Raw genomic sequence first — 24053 nt, 5'->3', positions numbered from 1 at the left:
AAATAACCATGGTGGTTAAAACAATCCCAATTCTTGCTATAGTCCTTTCATCAGTCTTTGTAGAGAAACAGAAGTCTTCTTCTGCTCATCTATGGAGTTTTACACAAGAAAACTATCTTCTTCATAGCTTTCCATTTTTCTGATGCCAGCTGCCCGGAAATTCTGCCCTCAGTTCTCTCCTCCCGTTTCACATCACTCTGAGGTGTGTTATGGGTCAATGAGTTTAGGGATGTCATTTTCAAGGATGAGCTATTCAAAGGCAAAAGTTCTCTTCATCTGTTTTTGTGAGCTTCTCTGGAAGCAGAAGTTTTCTCTTTGCCACTTAAAGGCCACAAATCTTCAACTATTATTTCTTCCCTCCTGTTCCAGCATCTCACAGGATCACAACCACTTCACCATTTGCTCAAAATCCACACTTTGAACTACTCTATTCCTCCCATTATACTCTGCCATGAATTAAAGGGTTTTTTTCCGAACACTACTGTCCATCTCTATAGCTTGAACAGAAAAATGTTTCAGCTTATTAAAGCATCTCCTTATTTTCTCTTCCCCCTCTAAAATTTAATTCCTTTCTTCACTGTCTTTGATAGTTTTTGGTTGTTTTTGGACAGTTTTTACATGTTTTTACACGTTGATCACTCCCTCTCTCTCTTCCCCTCTCTCTGGAAAAAAAAGGATTAATCTGCAAGTCTCATCTGGGTAGTAAAAGAGTTAAAGTCTTGCTCAAGCTGCAGGTGTTCATGGTGTCAGGTTTCAGTTCAGCGGCAGAAACTGCAAACTGAGTCAGGCCGGCCAGCCCTGCTTTTCTGCCCCCCAACCCCTCTGCAGCCTTGTTCTGCCTGATGGGAGCGGGGCGGGGAGGAGGCTGAGCCGGAGCCTGTCACCTCTTCAGAAGCCAGAAACCAAAGAGAGCCAGAAATTCCTGGGTTTACGTCTTAAGGTAGGTGTTCACAGGTTGATCTCACTTTTCAATGGTTAAAACCACTGTCAGTTCTCAGAAATGGCCAGTTATTGGCCAGGAGAAAAAACTCCCATCAGCCTCCAGCAGTTTCAACTTCCCTAGCTCTCAAAGCCAGCCTGAAAGGTGCTGAACTTAATATATAACATAAACCAGACCATTTGGGGACACCAGTATCATAAAGTCACCCCAGGATAAATATTTAATGCCTCTGATTTATTGTATTTTTATTTAGATGCATCTATAAATGCACTTGGCTAAAGGGACTTGACATTTTTTTAATGCCAGAGGCTCAGATAATCATGGCCAAAAAAAGAAATAAAAAACCCCTGCCTCCAATTTTGCACTTGATGCAACTAAGAAATAATCAGTGGACCTGGTAAAGTCCAGAGCTACTTCACAATTAAATAAGGTAATTTCTAGTGCAATGCATACTGAGCGAAAACAGCTCAAGAGGAGAAATGTTTTGGTCAAAATTAAATTAATAGATAACACAAGGGATACAAATTGCTATGAAACATTGGATGAACTGCTCATGGTGAGATATGCTGGGTAGTGAAAGGCACAGGAACGGCTTCAGGGGAGCAAACTACAAAGGGGCTGAACTTGATCGTGGTGTATTTAGAAAATGTTTCTTGCATTGGTAACAATCTGGCATTGTCCAAGCTTTTCTGGAGCATAAACTGGTGAGTAAAGCAACATTCTTGCACAGAACTGAATCTTTCTTTTTCAGATACACTGATAGTTTCCTGGATGTGTGGAAATCACGATACTTCCAAGGTATATGAAAAAGGTAAACAGTGGTGAGAATATATATTTAGTGTCACATATACCTGAAAATCTTACTATGATGAGTTTACATGTCAAATCTTGGGACTCTTTCACCTCTCTATTGCCTCCTTGTGCATTCTATATTATATTTCCAATCGCCTCTACAACAACATACAGCTGCAAAGGGTTTCGCTGCTTTTGACTCTTCTAATTCCATGCAATCCCTGAATGGGCCTCCCAAGCTAAGGGAATAGGATTTAACTGCAGGTGTGAACATTTGTATGGTTTTCTTCATTTCTCTTTCAACCCATCTCCTGTCCCACAGGTACAGTTGCTTGTGCCACACACCTCTTAGGTGACTGCGGTAAGTCACTTCTATCTTCAAAAAACTGTGTTGTCTTGCTCAAATATATCTAATTGGGCAAAAAACAGTGTTTTCTTTCTTAAAGAAAACACTGTTTGGGCAGAAATTTAGTTTTGCATGTTGCTCAGTCTTGGTTGAAACAAAGAAATCAAGATTAAGGAAAAATGCTTGAAAGGGGGGTCTGACAAAAACCAGACCCTGACACCTAATCCACAAGAACAGGAAAAGAGTCAGATTGCAAGATAAGATAAGGAGCTAGAATACACAAACAAGAAGCAAAGACAAACGACTAAAAGGGGCACAGGACTAATTATAATATAAAGTGGAGATAGGCGGGGTTAGGAAATTAATATGTATTAGGCGTATCGTGTAAACCTGCTCTGTAAAGGATAAAAAGGAAAAACCCAATCAAAAAGGTGTGCATGCTTTTTGAAGGAGATATCCCCCATGCACCTCAGCGCTGAATAAATTCATACCTGTTCTTATAACTACTCTGTGAGTTATAGGGTTCCTTTTATTCCGCGAATCATGGTGACGTGAAAAGTTGTAATACCTTCCAAAACAAACACAAAAAACCCCAAAGTTTTAAGTTTCTCTCCTCAGGCTTTCCCACAGATTTTGGCTACCAGGTCCTGGCAGCAACCCACCCAGAAAAGAAAGGAAGGTTTTTATCCCAACACCTGTGTGAGCGGGCAGAGGAACTATTACAACCCTCAAAGTATGAAACCCTTATGGTACGAAACATTGACTCCTAGAAAAGAAACCCTGACTCCTAGAAAAGAATGGATAAATTAAGTAACCCCTTGCCCTGGGTGGCACGAAAATCTGCATGACACAGTCAGATGACTACTATGAGCCTTACTTAATAGTTATCCGCACATAACAGCTAAGTCCTTACCTTAAATCCAGTCCCCTCAGGATGTGCTAAACAGCGAGGAAACCCCGGCTCTGCTCTAGGGAAGACGTGCTCCTCCAGCGCTCTGGAAAAGACGCTCCTCAGAGTAAGGGGAGCCCCTCCTTGCTGTGAGAGAAGACAGGGCTGCTCCTCGGGATTCTGGACGCCGCTCCTCGGGGTTCTATGGAAGCTGCCCCTCAGGAGCTCTGGAAGCCGCGGGGGCTCTCCCTCAGGGTTTCCCGCCTTCGCGACGCGCGCGCCTCCCCTGAGGGTGCGCATCCCCCAGCGCAGCGCGCTTCTCCCCTCAGGCCTTCGCCTCTCCATAGGTGCGCTCCCCTCAGTGGCACGCACCTCACCCCTCGAGGGCGTTCCTCCCCTCAGGTGCGCTTCCCCCTCCTCAGGTGTACTCCCTTCAGCGACACAACCCTCCCCTCAGGTGTGGTCCCCCAGGAGTGCTCTTTTCCTCGAGTGCGCTGCCCTCAGTGACACGCACTCCCCCCGCCTCAGCGATGCTCCTCTAAGCGACACAACCCTCCTCTCAGGCGTACCCCCTCCTCAGGCGCGCTCCTCCCCTCAGCGACACGCTCGTCACCTCAGGCGCGCGCCCGCCTCAGCGTCGCGCGCCGCCCCTCAAGAGCCCGCCCTTCCCTTGCCCTCGGGCGCGCGCGCCGCCCGCCGGCGGGGGCGGGGCCTCGCTTTCGAACGGCGGCGGCGGGCGGGAACATGGCGGGAGCGCGGGCTCTGCTCCGGCACTGCCCGCCGCTGCTGCTGCTGCCGCAGGACCGCCGCGGCGCCGCCTACGAGGGCTTTGTCACTGCCCAGGTACCGCAGCCCGGGCGCCCCTCGGCCGGCGGACTTTACTCCGAGGCGGAGGGGGGGGGTTGCTTCCCGCCCTGCCGGGTCTGGGGAGGGGGAAGCGCTTCCCGCCGTGTCGCGCCTGGTCTGAGGGGGAAGCGCTTTCCGCTCTGCCGGAGTTGCTGGCTGAGCCACGGGGAATGTGAGTCGGGCGATGCCGTTTCCCTGCCCTGAGGGATCCCGCCGCCGTCCCGCGGGTTTGCCCAGGGAATGGCTTCCTGCTGCCTTCTGGGCTGGGTTAGTTGTGCTGACGAAAGTGGTTTTGGGGCAAGGCTGAATGTGCCCGCGTTCGTGGCCTGTGGTAAAAGTGGACGTAAATGACTGATGGCGGGTGTTTGCTTTTTCTTTACTTGTGAGGCGGTTTATTTCCTTTACTTACTTCAGCTGAGGCGGTGCATCGTCCCTCGGGGTGCGGAAAGCGCGGGGCGGGGGGCAGAACAGCGCCTGAGGCAGGGTGAGGAGGATGCTCCCAACCCAGCTTTGCCATCACTGACACTGTGCCGCTGTGGCTCCTTAAAATATCACACAGACAGAGCTCTGAACGGTGTATTTTAATTTAGAAATAGCGCGGGGCTTTACTCCTCTAAGGAGATGGCAAAAGACCTGGGCTGTGCCCCCTAGCATTGTCAAAAACGTAGCTGACATTGCGACTGAAAGGAACCTCTGGAGGTCCTCTGCCTTCAGCAGGTTGCTTTAGGCCATTTTCAGTCGGGTTGTGAACATCTGCAAGCGTTGAGATTGTGCAACCTCTTAGATGGCCTGTTCCAGTCTCTGATCCCCCCCTTATCTATAAATTAGGGTTATTTTTCATTCCATTCAGGTGACATTTCCTGTCTTTCTGTCACCTTAGCCTGTCGGTTTGTGTCGCTCAGGTCTGGCTGTACATTTTTTAGTCCTTCCCCAGTCCCTCTTTTCTCCAGGCTAAACAGTCCAAGCTCCCTCAGGCTTTCCTGGCATGGGAGATGCTTTGAGCTCTTGGCCACCTTCAGAGCTCCTCCCTGGATTAACTCCAGCGTGTCCATGCCTTGCTTGTGCTGGAGACCCAGTACTCCTAGCTTCAAGGTGTGCAGAGCTGGGATAGGGTCTGGAATAAAAGTTTTAAGATAAGTTATCTGTCCCCTATGCTTTGGGGCTTCACCAACTTTCTGTATTTCAGTTTTAATTTGATCAACCTGTAAGAAAGTAGGAGGAGGGCCTCAGTAAGGACTGCAAATACAAGTAGGGGGGATTTAGAAGCCGCTGCATGTAGATTGCACTAACAAGAAAAGAAGTTAAATTTATGTACCTGGGGCTGTTTTTGTTTTCAGTTTGTAAAATGCTGATGAAATGTGCTGTGGAGCAGTGCCCAAGGTTCTTTTTTGTGTAGTTACTTCTTAGATAAGCATCTGTTTTGACTTTGACTCAAGTTGAAGATAAACTTCCATGTACAGCAGAATGACTTGGATTACATTATGTGTTTCGGTCTTGTCCAGATTTGGATAATGTTTATTTTTCTCCTGAAAAGTGTTATGTTTGCTTTATGAAATGTGATGTACTGAAGAGTTTTTGCTGAATATTGTAAATTAAAGGTCAAGAGTATTTCAACTTAAGAATTAAAATCAACATTATTTGTACTTGTCACTCATGCTGCTTTTTATCCCTAAGGAAAGAGATTCTGATTAGTATTCCTGAAAGAGAGAAAAGACAGAGTTTTTTCCTTAGTAGCTGATCTGATGGGGAATCGTTCCCACAAGTGTCTAATATTTTTCTTTTCTGACCTTCCTGTTAACTAAATACTTCTTTTCAAGGGTGGAGACTTCCACATCAGGCTACTGCTGCCGGTGGATTTGCAACTGAAAAATGCCAGGTAAGAGACTTTTATGATAGCACTTTCTAAGTGTGATGTTACAAAGTTAATTTTGATAAAAGCAATAATGGATATGAAAACGAGTTATTCTTTTTTTTCCCAATATCAGTGTTATTAATTAATTTGCACTGGTTAATTTGCACTGGTTTCATCTTAACCTTGCAATAAAATTGCACAGCACCAGTGTTAATGAATGCTGACGATAAGCATCGCCTATATCAAAATATTTTGTTGTTAATTAACTTTGAAACATGTTGTAATTAATTGGTTGTATTTACATACATGAAGCAATGTACTTGGGAAAAAATTATATTTTTATATAATTTATATTTATAGATCATTTAGATGTGACCATTTCAGAAACAGAAAATTCAGTGCAAAGCTGTAAATTTAAGCAATTAGGTGAGCAATTTAAGCAATGATGGATAACAGAGCTTTTAAACTTCATTTTCTGTTTGCTGTTTCTGTGTATTAATTGGTATGACCCAACTTTTCCTTGAAAGCTTTGTTCTTATTTCCGTTTATCCCAGCAGTCAGTGGCAAGTGGGATGAAAGGGGCTACTGCACCTACATGGGTGAGCCTTTAAGTTTGTATTCCATGGTTCTGCCTGGGCCAGCCAGCTCCAAACTGGGAGCAGATGTGGTATTCCACAGCTTTATTACATTCTAGGTTGGGTGATTAAAACTGCATCACAAAGGTAACTTTGACATTTTCAGGTTATCACTTTTAAATATTAGTGGATTTTATGAAGTCACACTTGCTTGCAAGGATTATGTTGTTGTTTTTGGCACAGAAAGGGCTTTTGCAGGTGGATGCTTAATTTTTAATGGGCTTTGACATAGTAACATTTGGAAGTTTTAAGTAACTTTGAACACAAAACTCAAAGCAGTTCTGAAGTATTGTTTCGTTCCTTTGGTTTTTTTCCAAGAAAAGCTGTTGTGTGTAGAAGGCTTTCTGCTGTCTTCTAAAAATCATGTACTGTGAATTTAAAATCTCTACAAAACTCTTGTTTGCCTAGGATAGAGTGCAGCTGGCGTCTGAAGAAGATCCTGCGTGGATGTCGGCACATTTTAAAGCAGGTATGCCAGTTTAAAACCACTTATTTAAATATGATTATTAAACAGTCTTAAATCTTTGTTTATAAGGATTCTGAAAAGCTTGTGCTCGTGCACCTATTCTAAAAGGGCTAAAGAGCCTCCCTTTCATTGTAGAGCCAGGATGTTTTTGTTTTTTTTAAATGGATGAGGATTTGCAAGTAAATATAATGAGAAATGGATGGAATTCAGTGAATATTTACTTTTATTCAACTTTTATCTTTTATTTTTTTGACATCAGGCTAGAACAATTTTTAATAAATGATGACATTTTTACTGGAATTTTTCTTCACCCTCTCAATTAGAAACAGATTTTGTCTTCTTTTTTTAACGTATTTACTTCTTTACAAGTTGTTCATTCAAATGCACAGGGGAGAATTCACATTAATTTTTAATAGACTCAGTTCATTCTTGGGATCTAAATTACACCTGAGTACCCAAAGGAAGCTTTGGAGTGAGGATACAGCAGCCTTTGAGTCCTAAAGAATGCTTTGATTCCAAGGAGGAACCTTTGCCATGGTGTTGGTTGAGACACTGTATCTCATGGATGTGGGTTCATAAATACATAAATGAGTGATGCCAGGGGATGTTTCCTTCTCCATAAAGTTTCCTGGAAGTTCTCTTCTGTAACTGAGAAATGTAAACATGTGGTGTACACTTGAGGTTTTTTGTGTTTAGTTTAACAATACCAGAAAAAGAGTTGGGCTGAACCACCAGAAGTTACGAGTTGCAGAAAATTAACTAATCCTCTCTTTCCTCCAGAGGCTGCAGAGCTGCCCAGATCTTGTCAGCTTTGTGGTGGAACTGAAAACTATTTTGGTGAGTGGCAGAATATATGTGTGGGACATGGGAGGCTCTTAGAGCTTTGGGTTTCACTTGCAGTTTTTACAGGTTACTGTTCCATAGATTTATAGCTTGCTTTTTTTTTTTTTTAATAAAAAGAAGTGATTTTGTATACATGCTGTTCATGTAACAGTTGTATGAATATCCTATTTAAGTGACTGTATTCTTTGGAATTTGGAGTATTATAGAAAATTTAGAATCCCAGCGAGGGATCTCAGTATAGAGATCCTCTTTACAGTGATTTTCTTGGAATTCCTGTTATTGTCTGGTTTAGGGCAAATTTAGGAGAAAACCTCCAGTGGGGCTTCCCCCGCCCCAGGAAGCAAACCCACGTGGCCCTTTTCCCCCAACTGGTTCAGGAAGAGATTTCTCTGAGAGAAGTGGAAAAAACCTGTTTATTTCACAGGCACAGCACCACCCATCACAAAAATGAATGATATCAAATTACAAAACCTCTCGCCCTTCAGAAGAGATGACAAACTTCAGAGGGTCTCTTTCCTGTGGGTGTTTGCTCTGTTATCAGTCCCTCTGGTGCTGGAAAATGCCGCTGCCCAGGCTGGGCTCCCGGTAGTCCACGGGTGCAAGCTCCTGGTGCTCCCCCGAGTCCCCAGTCCAAAGCAGGTTTGATTCATTTCAGAAAAAAGGGAAAGAAAACAGTCCAGGAAGACCTCTCTGCTCCGGCTAGTTGGAAAGCCAAGGCGATCTGTGTCTTGTTGTCTGTCTGTGCTGTAGTCAAAACTCCCGATGTGGGGGGAGCAAGTACAGCCTCTGATAACAGACTCGGTGCTTCTTTTCCACTCACTTTTACTCTCAGATGGAATTTTAAGAATATAAAACCTGTCTCTGGGTTAGGTGGACGAATGGGGATACAATTTAACATCATAATCAACCCAGGACAATGGTAAAGCAGGCTTGTAATTATACAATGGGTTATACAGTCAGTGGGTTGCTGAAGGTGCTTTCACCTGTGTAACAATTTGACAAATACACGCAGGAAGATTTTTTTTTTTTTCCCCCTAATATTTCAGAGGCTGCTGTTTATTCTTCTTTTAGAAGATTTCCAGGTCTGGGGTTGAAGAGTAGGAAACCCTTTAATAAACATGAAACTGGGACTTCTTATCTAATAGTAAAACATTATTCTGTGAACATTCTTGCTGATGAATACTTCATCCAACCTACTTTATTTCAGGAATAAAACAGAGAAAGTATTCAAAACTGCAGCAGCAGTTCCTCCTGGCATTACACTGCTGCTCTGCTCTGCTCTGCTTTGCTTGGAATGGGCCTGAATAAGAATGTCTATTTTGGAATATTTTACAATAGTTATTCCAATCTATTTGCTTACTTACACAAGCACTCAGAAAATGAGAATGCAGTGAAAGTATAATCCATTCCAAATGGCAAAATAGCGATCCCCAGTTACTGCAGAGAATGAAAACACTGATGATGGTGTGGGAGAACTGGGCAGAAATGATTGTTAAACTTGTCTTATAAATTATGTTTTCATTTAAATTTATTTTAAATTATTAATAATTTTATTCTAAATGTCATAAATGTGTGTGTCCTGTAAGCATAATTTTAACTTAAATGCACTTTTAGAGAACAAGTAGCACAACACAACTGAAACACATGGTTAGGGCTTATTTTTCGTAGTAATGTTAACTTTTCAATAAAAACTTCTTTTTGAGACATCACTACATTCTTGGCGAGTGTCTGTACCAAAACTTACTCTAAGGGATCCTGTGATGTTGAAACTGAGAAACTGATTTTGGTTTTTCATTGCTATATGAAGTTTATATAGATATAAAATATGGGAAATATCATAGATGTGTTGTCCTTTGTGGCAGCAGAGCCAAGGAGACAGCTGTGGGCTTAATAGAACCTTATTTTGAAGTGTTCTTTCAGTCAAGATGCTTGACTTCAAATTTATTAGCTGAAAAAGAGGCACATTTGATATTTGCCTCTGAAGACTCCGTTGTCAACATCTGTGGGGTTTTTTTTAAGTTGCAGATGTTTTCATTACCAGTATCTGAAGTAATTTATCGAACAGCTTCTTTATCTGCTTTAGCTGGAGGCTATAACTAAACAAATGCAGTGTACAGTTAATTTTACATAAGCTTAATATTTCCGAATTAATTGCAAAAATAACTAAATAGATGCAAAAATATTGAAATTGCCCTTAACGATGTTTTTAATGTTCTTTTAAACAGGAAATTGCTTTAAAAAACACACAAGACCTGCACATCTCACGGCCTCCAGAATACTACTCCTGTCTTGTCAGAGATCTAGAAATACTGGGCTGGAATAGGTATGATTATTTTAGTTCTTAACAAACATCATCGTTAGAAATCTATTCCTCTTTCGTATTTGTGAGTTGAACGTATCAGATGTGCTTGTTCTGTTCATTTACTCTATTCAGAAACTGACTTTGCTTTGTTTTTAAATTAAAAACACCCAACAAACCTGTATCAACTGAAGGGATATTTTCTGTCTCAAATAACTAAGCTGAAAGGTGATACTCTACTAAGAAATCACTTCTTCTTTGACCTATAAACTACTGGTATATTAAACATATTTAATGTCAATATTAGTAGTTCTCTTTTTCCCTGTTTTGTACAGCTAGTTGTGACTATTGCTACAGATTATGGTTGACCGTCATGTACCTTTATGTTTGAATAAAAACATTTCATACGTTTTCTAGAATTAGAATAATAACTTTTTAAGAACCTGCTTTCAAGAACACAAGGATCTTCTTAGAGGAATTTACAGTTTATTCCACAGAAAGGTAAATCCACCAAAAAAATTCATGAGTGGAGGGGAGAATATGAAAAACTCAACCCAAAACTTTAACAAGTGTATATTGTGCTAAATGAAATAAAGAAGCCTTAGTTGTAAGAACAGTTTTGAGTTTTCCCATCTGATTTCTATATAGATAAACAAGATGTGACTAACATTAAGTGGGAATTTGTTTTGAGGGCCCACTTTTATTTAAAGATGTAAAACACCCTCGTGAAATCAGCTGAAGATTGTGTCGGCGATTGCCATTGTTAATATGTAATTGTGCCGTATTCTATTTAAATTTCACAGACTCAAATCGGAGAATATCAGGTAAAATTTCTTAAACACACGGGAAATAAATTTTCAGTTATGTTTGTTCTCCCAAAATGGATGAAAAACAAAAACACCAATCAAAAAACAAACAAACAAACAAAAAAACTCAAACCCAAAAAACCAAAATCTTGAAGGAAGGTTGGAGAAGCCAGTGATTAATCAAAGGACTCCGCTGCACATGGGGAATCGCATCGGGTTTACTCCGACGTGGAAGCAGGATGACCTGGACAGGCAATGTGAAGTCCATTAGCAAGTCACACCTTTGATTTCGGAGTGCTTTTAACACTAAAGTGACTCTCTAAGAGACCCTCTTAACTGAGACTGATTGTGAGTTGTAAGTGATGCTTTATTTGCTTGGCAGTTACAGAACATCCTGCAATGATCTTTCAGCAGAACTGCCTGTGTTTGGTGCTGGTAGTGAGGAGCAATCACTGCTCACACCTTGAGCTTTAGTTAAGGATTTTTTTTTAGGACAAACCCTTGCTTGTTCTGTACCCCAGATTTACTCATTCCTAGCAAGTTTTGGGTCATGCTGAAAGCTGACTGCACCCAAACCCACCTGAAAAATGGGAAGTTATTGGCTCTTCTAATACTTCCCCTTAATGAAACTGGTTGAGTCAGTGACAATTTGCCTGGGAAGGCAAATTATCAACTATAAAACACCTTTAGGACTCTTATCACCCTCATGAGGATTCATAAAGGTTGCCAATATCTCTTAAGCCCATGTTGTCTCAAATCTCAAAGCTCTTTTGCTTGCTCCATTGCCATTCATTTCATATGAAATATCTTCTCCTCTTGCCTTCTCCATTTCCAGGGAATCCTGCCTGGTCCTATGCTCTCAGTCATTTGTCTGTCATGCTGGACTTCAGAGATTTACCTGAGGCTTTCCATCTTTATGCTGATTCCTTTTATTCCTTTTTTTGTATTTTTCGTTTTTTTTTTCCCTCTGATAAAGTGATGGAGCCTGGAGAGGTATAAAAGTCTGTTTAAGTGAAATATCACCTTCTGTACACAATTCCGTATGTGTTTATACAAAAAGTGTGACTTTAAGCTGAAAGAATCCAGCCTTTTCTTATAAATCAAGATTGAAGTGGTCCAAACAAGATGAATGTCAGAACAGGTAAAATCCCTGACACCTCAGCAGCATCCTTTGAATTTTTCTGTTTTCCTTTGCTGTGGATCTTTGGAGCAGAGTGCTGCAGGCTCCAGTTGTGCTTTGGTGTGGACACTGCTGCATTTTTCACTGCAGCATCTGTGCTGGACCTTAGCTGCTGGTTCAGGAAGCAGTAGATGGAAGGGTGGTATAGAGGTAGTTTCTCATCTTTATAAAACTGGTACACTTTCGAGGTAAAGTTGGAACGAAGCAGGATTAATGATTCTTCTCCCCCAGTCAGAGAAAGAATCCTCTAATTCTAAGTATATCAAGTTCACCTGGTTCCAGCTGAATGACACTTTTATCAAGACTTGTCTTTCTTTCAGCTGTTGTGGAGAAATAGTCCCAGAAATCTGCAGGTCTCTTTAATATTGCATTAATCAGCATTAAACATGAAATGATCTCTCTCTCCCTTCTTACTACCACTACTGCTTTTTCCATCTGTATTTTTAAGTTGCCTCCTATTGAGCCTATTTATGCAGATAATTTTCTTCTTTTCACTTCCTTCCTAGGGATGTGCAACCCTTTAGTGTACATCTACTTTTTCTTCCCCAAACCTCTACAACTCCATTGCCAGTTTCACTTGAGAGAACCGTGTGCCTTTTTCTACTATGTAGCGGTTTAAAAAAATAAATGTTGCTTAGGCCTGCAAGCAGATGATCTCTCTGAACTCTGTTACACCTTTTCATCAGCCTGGGTGATAAGTTGTGCAGTTATCTTGAACTGCTTTTTATCTTTACACAGGAATGAGATAGTAAAAGTGCCAAAATATCCACATACCCAGTTTACTGGTAAATACATGGAGAGGTTTGAACCTTTTGGGCAGTTGTTGAAGCTACTAAGCAGAATCCACCTTTAGAGAACAATATATTTTACAATTGTATCCATCTTCAGTGTGGTGGGAGGCACAAACCAGTCACACCTAAAGCAAAGATTGAGAAGTTTTAAAACTCATTCACATTTAGTATGTACTTTCTGCTTGTTAGGGTGCATGAATACAGTGTAAAACTGACATGAAATGAAGGCAAATCATCATAAATAACTCATTTTGTACCTGCTTGGGTACTCTTTTCTGCAGAAAATTGATTTCAGAATATGAACCAATATGCACTGAATTTCCCACAATAATAGCATTGATAATAAAAGAGAACTTCATTGAAGAGAAAAGCAAATCAAGAGCATGAAAGTCTCATGGAGTATGAAACCGCCGAAATGGATCAAAGATTTGAGAGGATGTTTAACGTGTACATAAGTAGAGGCTGGCAGGAACGTGCTGTGTGTGTGTCAAAGGTTCCGGTGATGGAAAACTGAAACACGGTGCTCACTGACCACAGCACGAGCCCTGACACACGCTGTAAATAACCCAGAGATCTATGACTGCATTAGGCACGAGGCTGGTGTATTAACAGCAGTAAATCTGCAGCAGTAGAAATGCTTGGCATATAGGATTCCCTCTGATTAATATTTGTAACAGACTAATCAGAGTATTACAGACCTTTCAATCTGCGCTTCTTGCAGGGCTCTGAGAGTTTTCTTCTCTATTCCAGAGTGGCCTATGTGGACACTGGGCTGACCACAGTCAAGTTAAAAGCTGAAGATTTGTGGTTGACAGCATCTCATCACTCTCAAGTTAAATGCAAAGGTAAATTGATGTGGGACAAAATACCTTGAGGCTGCCTTGAAATAAATCCATTTTTCTTAATTCATTAGGATTTTAGAGGATTGGTTTGTTTGCTGGTGTGTCTGTTCTGCAAGGTGATAGGTCAGTTATATTTTCCTTATTTGAGGGTTTTCAGACTGACTATATTTAAAATTAATATTGGATTATGGTTATCTGTAAGATGCAATAGTGCATCACATGAAAAAAACTTTGATATTGCACTAATTTTACTGGATTGCAGACAAAGCCATCTGGGAGACTTTCCTTCATTATCACTCCATCCAGAGACTGTGCATAGAACAAGAATTAGAAGATGTTGGGTTGGTTATTAACAAGTCTTGCTGTTAAAGTCAGAGATGTAAAGATTTATGAAAAACTGAAGTCAGACAGAAAAGTTATTTCTTTTTAGTCTAAATAAATGTCTCATTTTGACAGTACTTGCAAATCAAACCCCTGGCATTTGCAGAAAGAGAATGATTTTAATTCTTCCTGGTACTTGTCACTGAACTCAAGTTACAACGTTTCTTCATAGACTGTCTCATTTCAAGGCATAAATCTCTCATCAGAGACTGCGAATATCCAGGCTGTGTGGTGACAATTGCTTGTCAATAACTGTTGTCTTCAGAAAATCAGTCCAGGGGAAAAAGGGATCTAAAAGTGTCTGGGTGTTGTTGTTTGGGACAATCTGTGGCCCATCATCTTGAGTTATAATCTTGAAAGCATGAGGAGGGGGCACAGTATTGTAGAATTAAATCCCACCTTCACAGGCATCCTCTTCTTCTAGAAACCAGGAGTTTTTCAGTCTTGCATAACATGAACAAGCTTCCCCTTTGAAAGGGGAAAAGGAGGGGAAAATATACCGTTAGGGAATGAGTGTTGCTCAAGTGGATTTTTAAAAAGAGTAAAACTGTTCTACATGCAGAGGGTAATGAGTGCATAATTAATTTGCTAGTCAGTCCATTATAAAATACACTGATGGAAGAAATCCATCAGGAAGTACAATTATGGTCTATTTAATGTGCAAGGAGAGGAAGCAGGTTGTGTTGTTTATAAGGGATAAATACAACGCTTCATGTGACACTAGAAATTACGTGCAGCCTGTTGCCCTAAGGCTTTCTTGCTCTTAGGACAACAGAAGTAAAGTATTTTTCCTGTTTGAAAGTATAAAAATGCAGAAAAACTCACAGTGCAATATTCTTTTTTCCCAAGCAGCTGTCACGGTCAAACATTGACACTTGTGCATTGGCTGGTTCTGTTCAGCCTTAACTTAGCACTGTCCTGAGAGAATGGAGGTTCTCATTTTCTGTCCTTGTACAAACTTGTGGGGTTCTTTTGATCGTAATAAAATAGCTGAATATTCTTCTTAGCAGAAGAAAGCACCATCTAACAACTAAAGATGTACGTAATAAAAAGATTAGATGATCAGACTTGTCTGTTTTAATAAGTAATCGTCTTTTTTCTTTTTTTGCTTCTTTTTTTTCATTTTGTTTTCAAGTGTTTTCGATGATGAAGGGTCAATTACCTGTCCTTTTGAAACCATGTCTGGCATTTAAACTTGCCAGACAAAATTTGTGTGTGAAACATTGTTTTGGTGGCGTGGGGATTTGATTTGCCTTTGTGCGCACAGACACTGCATTTGAGAAGACTTGGCTGAAGTATTTTTTGGGAAGGCATTTCTTTCGATAACATACTTTAATAAAAGTGTGTTTATTTTTGTTATGCTCTTTCTTTGATTAAGATCAGTGTAGGAGCATTTCAGACCCCAAGGCTTCAAATAGGCCACTGCAAGGATTTGCCTGTTGTGTAATAATTAAGACACTTTGGTAATTATCTGAATGATCTGGCAAAGGGTATGAAAATGCTTTCTCTAGATAAAGTTAGCTGCATGCTCAGAAAACCAATATAAATATTGTATTCAATAACTGTTTAAATTGTCCTAAAGAATGATAGGATGATTTCTGACACGCACATTTGATTGTAACTGTAATAAGCTAAGGTGTTATCAAACATTTTATGGCTGTTTTTTTTTTTTTAAATACAGCCTTTTAAAAAATTTTCACATTGTTCTCTCTTAATTTGGCTTAAGGGTTTGTTTTAATTTTGGTTCTATGTTCACTCGTCTCTTTCTAAATAGTTAAGTAGTCTAGATTACTTTCAGTTTTAAAAAACAAAACATTGCCAATCAGAACAAATAGTTTAGCTTAAATAAAAATTAGTTACTGATTAATTGACTGTTTGATTTTTAAACTTTGCTATCCAGTATGGGTAATTGAGGAGAAATTTGTAAAAATATTTCACGCTTTGTCTTAAGGTTTCTTTAATGTGCCTTTGTGACCACTGAACATGGAAAACTGTGAGTCTGCTGCCTTTACTAAATACTGATATTGTTGTGGTAAAGTTGTTAGAATGTTGTTAAGTTAGTTTTTGTTAGCAGTTGATAGCTTAAAATATGTCTTTTCCCCTCTTTCAGTTGTGATTCCCCCCTGCCCCCCCTCCCCCCTCCGCTTCTCATTCTCCTGTTGTTTACCTGAAGTCAGGTTACCATGGTTACTGAAGTTTTTCTCCTCAGCTCCACTGCCAGAGGCCGGATGGAGTAAAGAGAGGACCCTGCTGGCATTTCCAGCTGCTTGAAGTTTCGGTAGCCTGGGAAAGTGCAGGGCTGGTAACAGAGAGAACTTTCTTTCCAACACGGGAGTTTTACCTCTGAGCTATGGCAAGGCCTCTGAGCTATGGAAGCTGGGAAGGTGTGCTTACCTTCCATTTCTTTCCCCCCCGAGTTTCCAGGAAACAAGCCACCCCCCACTCTCTCCCCCTCTGCCCCTCTGTGGAAGATACTCCTACACCTTTGTGGGCATTTGAAGAAGTTGGTGTCTGTTATTTCGTATCTTGGTGTGGGTAACCTTGATTTGTAGAAAGTTTGTAAGATGTACTTACTGAGAAAAATAATTGCTTCTCTCTCTGATGTTCCCTCCCTCCGAGAATCCCTGTTAAAAGAGACCCCCCAACCCCAAATCTTTTGTCTTTCGCCCTTTGGATTCCCCTTCACATAAATAAACTGTGGAATGTAAACCAGGGAGAGAGTCCACCCCTGATTTCTTTTCTCGCTTTAGCGACTCGGATTCCTGAAGAAAATCAGTGAACCCCACAGACATATGCTGGCTCGAAACCGGAGTGAGGAGAAACCTCCTCACTGAGCTAGCCGGGCCACTCTCGGGAGGTTTGAGTCATGATATATAGAACATTTGCATGTAGCTTTCTTCTTTAAATGATAATTAACATTCAAAAGTATTCCTGAAAATGTTTTACAAACTGTTTCCTCTCAGAGCCAAGTTCTGAAAAATCCTTTAAATGCTCGTATTTTGTTATCAAATTTGGAAGATGAGTATGTCTGACTTTAAATTGCTAAGAAAAATAATATTCCAAACAGTATTTTCTTTCCCTCCCTCAGTATCCTACAGAACCACCAGATTGCCTTGTGGATTTTCCTGTTCCATTTGCTGTTTCCTGGATGCCACAGGTAACTACTTGTCCTGGTTTAGGGCAAATTTGGGAGAAAACGTCCAATGGGCCCCCGTCCCGGGAAGCAAACCCACGTGGCCCCTTTCTCCCACCCCGCAACCGGTTCGGCAAGAGATTTCTCTGAGAGAAGTGGAAAAAACCTGTTTATTTCACAGGCACAGCACCACCCAGCACAAAAATGAATGATATCAAATTACAAAACCTCTCGCCGCTCCGAAGAGATGACAAAACTTCAGAGGGTCTCTTTCCTGTGGGTGTTTGCTCTGTTATCAGTCCCTCTGGCGCTGGAAAATGCCGCTGCCCAGGCTGGGCTCCCGGTAGTCCACGGGTGCAACACGTCTCACAGTCATGAATGACCTGAGAAATGCTGCTCATGGGTAGATCCACCCCTCGGCCTCATGCCCACTTATAGGTGGCATCTCTACCCTGATGACCTGAGGCATCATGAGCCCATCGGGCTAGGAACAACTCTCCCTTATGTTCTCAATCTAAATCTATTTTTGACACTTGTATCTTCGCAGCCTGATCTACCTGCTTATTATTTTGGTGTTCCTCATTAGCTCTACTCTTGGGGACATGGGCATTTACGTGGCGGACTTTCACTGGTAGTCTCCCTACTCTGGTAGCAATATCTTTCCACTCTTTGGCAGCCCAAATTGGTTTTCTTCTACGCTGCTAATTAGCTTCTTTCCACCTCTCTAGCCATCTCCACAGAGCATTGGCCACTATCCATGAATCAGTGTAGAGGTACAGCTTTGGCCACCTCTCTCTTTCAGCAATGTCCAGGGCCAGTTGGACAGCTTTGAGTTCAGCAAGTTGACTTGATCCACCTTCTCCTTCAGTGGCCTCTGCGACCTGTCGTGTGGGGCTCCATACGGCTGCTTTCCACTTCCGGTTCATTCCTACGATGCGACAGGAACCATCAGTGAACAGAGTGTAGCGTGTTTCTTCTGCTGGAAGCTGGTTATATGGTGGAGCTTCTTTAGCCCTTGTCACTTCCTCTTGTTCTTCATTTGTGAGACCAAAATTTTCACCTTCAGGCCAGTTTGTAATTATTTCTAAAATCCCAGGGCGGTTCAGTTTACCAATACGGGCGCGCTGTGTGATAAGAGCAATCCACTTGCTCCATGTGGCACTGGTTGCATGATGGGTGGAAGGAACCTTTCCCTTGAACATTCATCCTAGCACAGGTAGTCGGGGTGCCAGGAGGAGTTGTGCTTCAGTGCCAATCACTTCTGAGGCAGCTTGGACTCCTTCATAGGCCGCCAAAATTTCTTTTTCTGTTGGGGTGTAATGGGCTTCGGACCCTATAGCTTCTACTCCAAAATTCTAATGGTCGACCTCGACTCTCACCAGACACCTTCTGCCAGAGGCTCCAGGACAGACCATGGCTCCCGGCTGCAGAGTAGAGCACGTTCTTCACATCTGGTCCTGTTCTGACTGGGCCAAGGGCTACTGCATGGGTGATCTCTTGCTTGATCTGAGCAAAGGCTTGTTGCTGCTCAGGGCCCCAATGGAAATTATTCTTCTTCCGAGTGACCAGGTAAAGAGGGCTCACAATCTGACTGTATTCAGGAATATGCATTCTCCAGAACCCTATGGCACCTAAGAAAGCTTGTGTTTCCTTCTTATTAGTTGGTGGAGACATTGTTGTGATTTTGTTGATGACATCAGTAGGAATCTGACGCCGTCCATCTTGCCACTTTACCCCCAGGAACTGAATCTCACGAGCTGGTCCCTTAACTTTGCTCTTCTTGATGGCAAAACCAGCTTTCAGGAGGATCTGGATGATTTTCTCTCCTTTCTCAAACACTTCTGCTGCTGTGTTCCCCCACACAATGATGTCATCAATGTACTGCAGATGTTCTGGAGCCTCACCCTTTTCCAGGGCAGCCTGGATCAGTCCATGGCAGATGGTGGGGCTGTGCTTCCACCCCTGGGGCAGTCGGTTCCAGGTGTACTGCACTCCCCTCCACGTGAAGGCAAACTGAGGCCTGCATTCTGCTGCCAAGGGAATGGAGAAAAATGCATTGGCAATGTCAATAGTGGCGTACCACTTCACTGCCTTGGACTCCAGCTCGTACTGGAGCTCCAGCATGTCCGGCACGGCAGCGCTCAGCGGTGGAGTCACTTCATTCAATGCACGATAGTCCACAGTCAATCTCCATTCTCTGTCAGACTTGCTCACAGGCCAGATGGGGCTGTTGAAGGGTGAGTGGGTTTTGCTGACCACCCCTTGGCTCTCCAGTTCTCGGATCATCTTGTGGATGGGGATCACAGCATCTCGATTTGTCCTATACTGTCGGCAGTGCACCGTTGAGGTGGCAATTGGCACTCGCTGTTCTTTCACCTTCAGAAGTCTTACTGCAGATGGGTTCTCGGACAGTCCAGGCAAGGTGTTCAGTTGCTGGACACCCTCTGTCTCCACAGCTGCTATTCCAAATGCCCACTTGAATCCTTTTGGGTCTTTGAAATACCCACTTCGGAGGTAGTCTATGCCCAAAATGCATGGGGCCTCTGGGCCTGTCACAATAGGGTGTTTCTTCCATTCCTTTCCAGTCAGGCTCACATCTGCTTCCACCAAGGTAAAATCCTGTGATCCCCCTGTCACGCCAGCAATAGAAACAGATTCTGCCCCTACATGTCTTGATGGAATTAGTGTGCACTGTGCACCAGTGTCAACCAAGGCCTCATATCGTTGTGGCTCTGATGTGCCAGGCCAACGAATCCACACAGTCCAAAAAACACGATTTTCCCTAGCCTCTACCTGGCTAGAGGCAGGGCCCCTCTAAGCCTGGTTATCTTTCTTTCTTTTGGTATATGTCTTGGATGTTCCTTCAAGGGGATCGGACATGTCATCATCATCATACCTGGCAGTTTGGCTACGGGCAACTGGAGCTGCTTCCCTTTTTGTGGAACTTCCTTTGTGACTCTTCTCCTCCTTCAATTCACGCACCCGTTGTGCCAGAGCTGCAGTAGATTTCCCATCCCATCTCCTCATGTTTTCTCCGCAATCACGCAGGTAGAACCGCAGCTCAGCTCGTGGGGTATACCTTCTCTCCCGATCTGGGGAACGCCTGCGTTGAGTGCCAGGACCTCTGATCTGTACTGCTGAGATTTGGAGAAGGTCCTCTTTAATCTCATCTCTAAGTTTTTTGTGATTCTCCTCTATCTTATCTTCTAATTTCAGCAGACGTGTTTCCCAGGAAAACCATGCGGTTGACGCGGTGATTTTTGCAGGTCGCCTCCTGCAGGACCTTCCCGGAGCGCGGCTCCAGGACGCGCAGCCACCGGTCCTTGCAGGCGGTGGCCAGGAGGCTCCCGTCGCTGTTGAAGGACATGCACGAGATCACGTCCGAGTGGCAATCCAGCATCTTCACCGGCTCGCCCAGCTCCAGGTTCCAGATCAGCACCTTGTAGTCGTATCCGGCACTGAGCAGGATGTTGTTGGTGGTCAGGTGCCACTCCACGAGCCCCACACGCCGACTGTGCCCGAACAGCTCCAGCGCCACCTCCGTCATGTTCCGCTTCAATCCCCCCTCCGGAATCTCCCAGATCCGCACCGAGGTGTCCTCGGAGCAGGAGGCGATGACGTTGTCAATGAAGGGATTCCATTTGATGTCCAGGACGTTTCCCTGGTGGCCGCAAACTTTGGGATAATTGGGCTCGATCCGGCCGGTCTGCTCCAGCGGGATGACCAGGAAGGAGCCGCCGCCGGCGCTCTCGGTGACGATGGCGAGGAATCGGGCGTTGACGGCGCAGAAATGATTGTCGTGGATGTTCTTGGTGATGGGAATTCCGTCGAAGCAGAGCTCCCGGCTCGCCACCTTCCCATAAACATTCCGGAACTTGGAGCTGCGGTACTGCGGCCGCCATGACATCAGGCCGCGTTTGCTCCCGAGCACCTCGGCCTTGTGCAGATCCCGCATGGAGCTCTGCCCCGCTCGGCTGCTCCGGAGCCTCCGGATCCCGCGGGATGGAGCCGGAGCTCAGCGAACCGCGGCTGCTCCGGGAGCCTTGGTCACGGTCGTGCGGCGGGGAGGAGGCGGCGGCGGCGGCGGGAACCGGGGGGAGGAGGAGGAGGATGAAGATGAAGATGAGGATGATGAGGAGGATGAGGAGGATGAGGAGGAGGAGGATGAGGAGGAGGAGGATGTGGAGCAGGAGGAGGAGGCCGGGCTGTGGCCGCTGCCCGGCAGGGAGCGCTGCCCTACAGTATCCAGCAATGCACGGTACACATATGCCAGGGCCCAGCTTACTGCAATGATCTTTTTTTCTTTGGACTCATCCTGACACTTCTCTTTCAGGTATTTCCCCACCTCAGCTGGATTCAGAATTTGTTCTTGTGGGAAGTCCCAAACTACAGGGTCAGAGAATTCCTTCAGGATTTGGCCCATATCCTCCCATTCTCCACCCCACTCAGGATTTTCCATGCTCGGTTCAGGGGTCTCATCAGTCCCTCTAGAAATCTCAGCCCTCATTCTAGAGAGGCTGAAGACTGTATAGAGGAAACTTACCAGATTAAATGCCAGAAAGATGGTCTCTTAACATTCAGGGGGAACTGAACACTCTCCAATAGTGATGTAACCGATTCAGAGGAGAAGAAGGAAAGGAAAGGTTGAAAAGCCTCGTTCCCTGCTCCTCCTTTAACAAACTGGGTGCATAACCATACCCATGAATCCTTTATATTTGGAACAGACTCCAGCACCTGAATAAACTTCTTGTAAATCATAATCACTAGGCCCAGCCCAATAGCTATTCTAGTCCGTGCCCCTCTACTGTAAAAGCTATGTGTTGGGGACAACACCGGGGCTAGTTGTGGATAAGTAAATAAACCAAGGGACCATAAAGGTATTAAAACCTCAAAAAAGCCTAGCGACCAGAAACACATGAAGGCCTGCACCCCAAAAGACATTATTAATTCAAGCAGCATGGCTGGATGGCTAGGGACTGCTTTATCTTATCCCAATACAAAGTAATTGCCACTTCAATACAATCAGTACAGGGTTTTTCCACTCTCTCGTGCCACGCGCTGGGTGCCAATGAATGTATTTGTCCTGGTTTAAGGCAAATTTAGGAGAAAACCTCCAGTGGGGCTTCCCCCCCCCCGGGAAGCAAACCCACGTGGCCCTTTTCTCCCACCCCCCAACCGGTTCAGGAAGAGATTTCTCTGAGAGAAGTGGAAAAAACCTGTTTATTTCACAGGCACAGCACCACCCAGCACAAAAATGAATGATATCAAGTTACAAAACCTCTCGCCCTTCAGAAGAGATGACAAACTTCAGAGGGTCTCTTTCCTGTGGGTGTTTGCTCTGTTATCAGTCCCTCTGGTGCTGGAAAATGCCGCTGCCCAGGCTGGGCTCCCGGTAGTCCACGGGTGCAAGCTCCCGGTGCTCCCCCGAGTCCCCAGTACAAAGCAGGTTCGATTCATTTCAGAAAAAAGGGAAAGAAAACAGTCCAGGAAGACCTCTCTGCTCCGGCTAGTTGGAAAGCCAAGGCGATCTGTGTCTTGTTGTCTGTCTGTGCTGTAGTCAAAACTCCTCATGCGGGGGGAGCAAGTACAGCCTCTGATAACAGACTCGGTGCTTCTTTTCCACTCACTTTTAGTCTCAGATGGAGTTTTAAGAATCTAAAACCTGTCTCTGGGTTAGGTGGACAAATGGGGATACAATTTAACATCATAATCAACCCAGGACAGGTGGGCTTTGATAACAGCAGCTCTGGGCAGCTGATATCAGAGAAATGGAAAACTATAACAAAAATAGTTTTCTTGTGAGAAACTCCATAAATTAACAGAAAGGAACTTCTGTTTCTCTACAGAAACTGAGGAAAAGACTATAGAAAGAATTAAGATTGTTTAAACCATCAAAATTCTAAAGTTTTTGTCTCTGTTGTCATGTGAACAAAAGAATGATGGGCAGTGAGAAATGAAAAGGTTTTTTTTCTAAAAGTTTATTCTGGTGTTCTTATTCTTGTAGTTTGTCAATAAACTTTCTTTATTCCTTTTAAGTTTTATGCCTGGTTTGCTCTTGTTTTAATCCATATCTCACAGCAAGAAATAAGTAATTCTTTTTTCCCCTTTTTGTTAATTACTGGTTCAAAACCACAACACCATCACCCTCAATGTCCACGACAACAGCTTCTGTGCCATGAACCCCAACTTCATTGTGGTGGTGACCGAGTGCGTGGGCGGTGGCACCTTCCTCGTCATTCCCATCAAGCAGACAGGCAAGCTTGATCCACATTATCACAAAGTGTGTGGGCACAAAGGAAATGTTCTGGACATCAAGTGGAACCCATTCAATGACTTTGTAATAGCCTCATGTTCAGAAGATGCCACAGTTAAAATCTGGGACATCCCAAACCACTTGCTAAAAAGAAACATTACCACTCCGAAGAAAGAACTTCTTGGGCATACTCAAAGAGTCGGTCTGATTGAATGGCATCCCACAGCTGAAAACATCCTCTTCAGCTCTGGCTATGACTACAAGATCATTATCTGGAACCTTGAAGTCAAGGATGCCATTCTTCGAAAGCCAGTGAAGATTCTTGATGCTCACAAAGATGTGGTCCTCTCCATGTCATTCAACACAGATGGCAGTCTCCTTGCCACTGCCTGCAGGGACAGAAAGATACGTGTGATAGACCCTCGTGCTGGAACAGTCCTACAGAAAGGAAACTCTTATTGGTTACTAAAGTGCTACATTACCATCATTGGTCAGTGGGGTTTACCACCCCCTGACTTTCTCCTGCAAGGAAAACACGGGAACAGACAAACAGCACCTGCAGGCTGTTTTCTGTCTTTGAGGATTGTTTTGAATCCTCCCATGAAATTCCCAGGCTAGCTTCTCAGGCAGGTCTGGCAGGCCATGGGGCCTGCAGCTTGCTCTAAAGCTAGCCTCCACAGTGGTGCAGCTGGGAATGGGACCAAGGCTGCCATCAGTGCCCCAGAGCAGGGATGGAGCAGCAACCAGGGCAGGAGCTGT

The 24053-nt window shown here is 43.6% G+C and overlaps 3 protein-coding genes across 3 annotated transcripts; 2 read left to right on the top strand and 1 right to left on the bottom strand.

Moving 5' to 3' along the window:
• The first annotated feature begins 3697 nt into the window (after nucleotides 1-3697).
• Nucleotides 3698-17087, top strand: LOC131586404 (E3 ubiquitin-protein ligase FANCL-like). Its single transcript, XM_058853232.1, has 8 exons — nucleotides 3698-3810; nucleotides 5631-5689; nucleotides 6709-6769; nucleotides 7547-7603; nucleotides 9835-9932; nucleotides 13436-13530; nucleotides 15860-15901; nucleotides 16997-17087. The coding sequence occupies exons 1-7, from the start codon at nucleotides 3712-3714 to the stop codon at nucleotides 15880-15882; spliced, it is 492 nt and encodes a 163-aa protein (XP_058709215.1). The 5' UTR covers nucleotides 3698-3711; the 3' UTR covers nucleotides 15883-15901; nucleotides 16997-17087.
• Nucleotides 17088-19754: 2667 nt separating this feature from the next.
• LOC131586399 (coronin-2B-like) lies at nucleotides 19755-21235 on the bottom strand. Its single transcript, XM_058853230.1, has one exon. The coding sequence runs from the start codon at nucleotides 20994-20996 to the stop codon at nucleotides 20241-20243; it is 756 nt and encodes a 251-aa protein (XP_058709213.1). The 5' UTR covers nucleotides 20997-21235; the 3' UTR covers nucleotides 19755-20240.
• Nucleotides 21236-23165: 1930 nt separating this feature from the next.
• On the top strand, nucleotides 23166-23786 carry LOC131586347 (coronin-2A-like; the record flags this gene model as incomplete). The annotated part of the gene is made up of 1 exon (XM_058853165.1): nucleotides 23166-23786. A coding segment is annotated over one exon (621 nt), but the record flags the coding sequence as incomplete, so codon positions are not given.
• Nucleotides 23787-24053: the final 267 nt, after the last annotated feature.

Source organism: Poecile atricapillus, chromosome 19 (assembly GCF_030490865.1).
Source record: "Poecile atricapillus isolate bPoeAtr1 chromosome 19, bPoeAtr1.hap1, whole genome shotgun sequence".
Classification (NCBI taxonomy): Eukaryota; Metazoa; Chordata; class Aves; order Passeriformes; family Paridae; genus Poecile; species Poecile atricapillus.
This window is presented reverse-complemented; position numbering and strand designations above follow the sequence as displayed.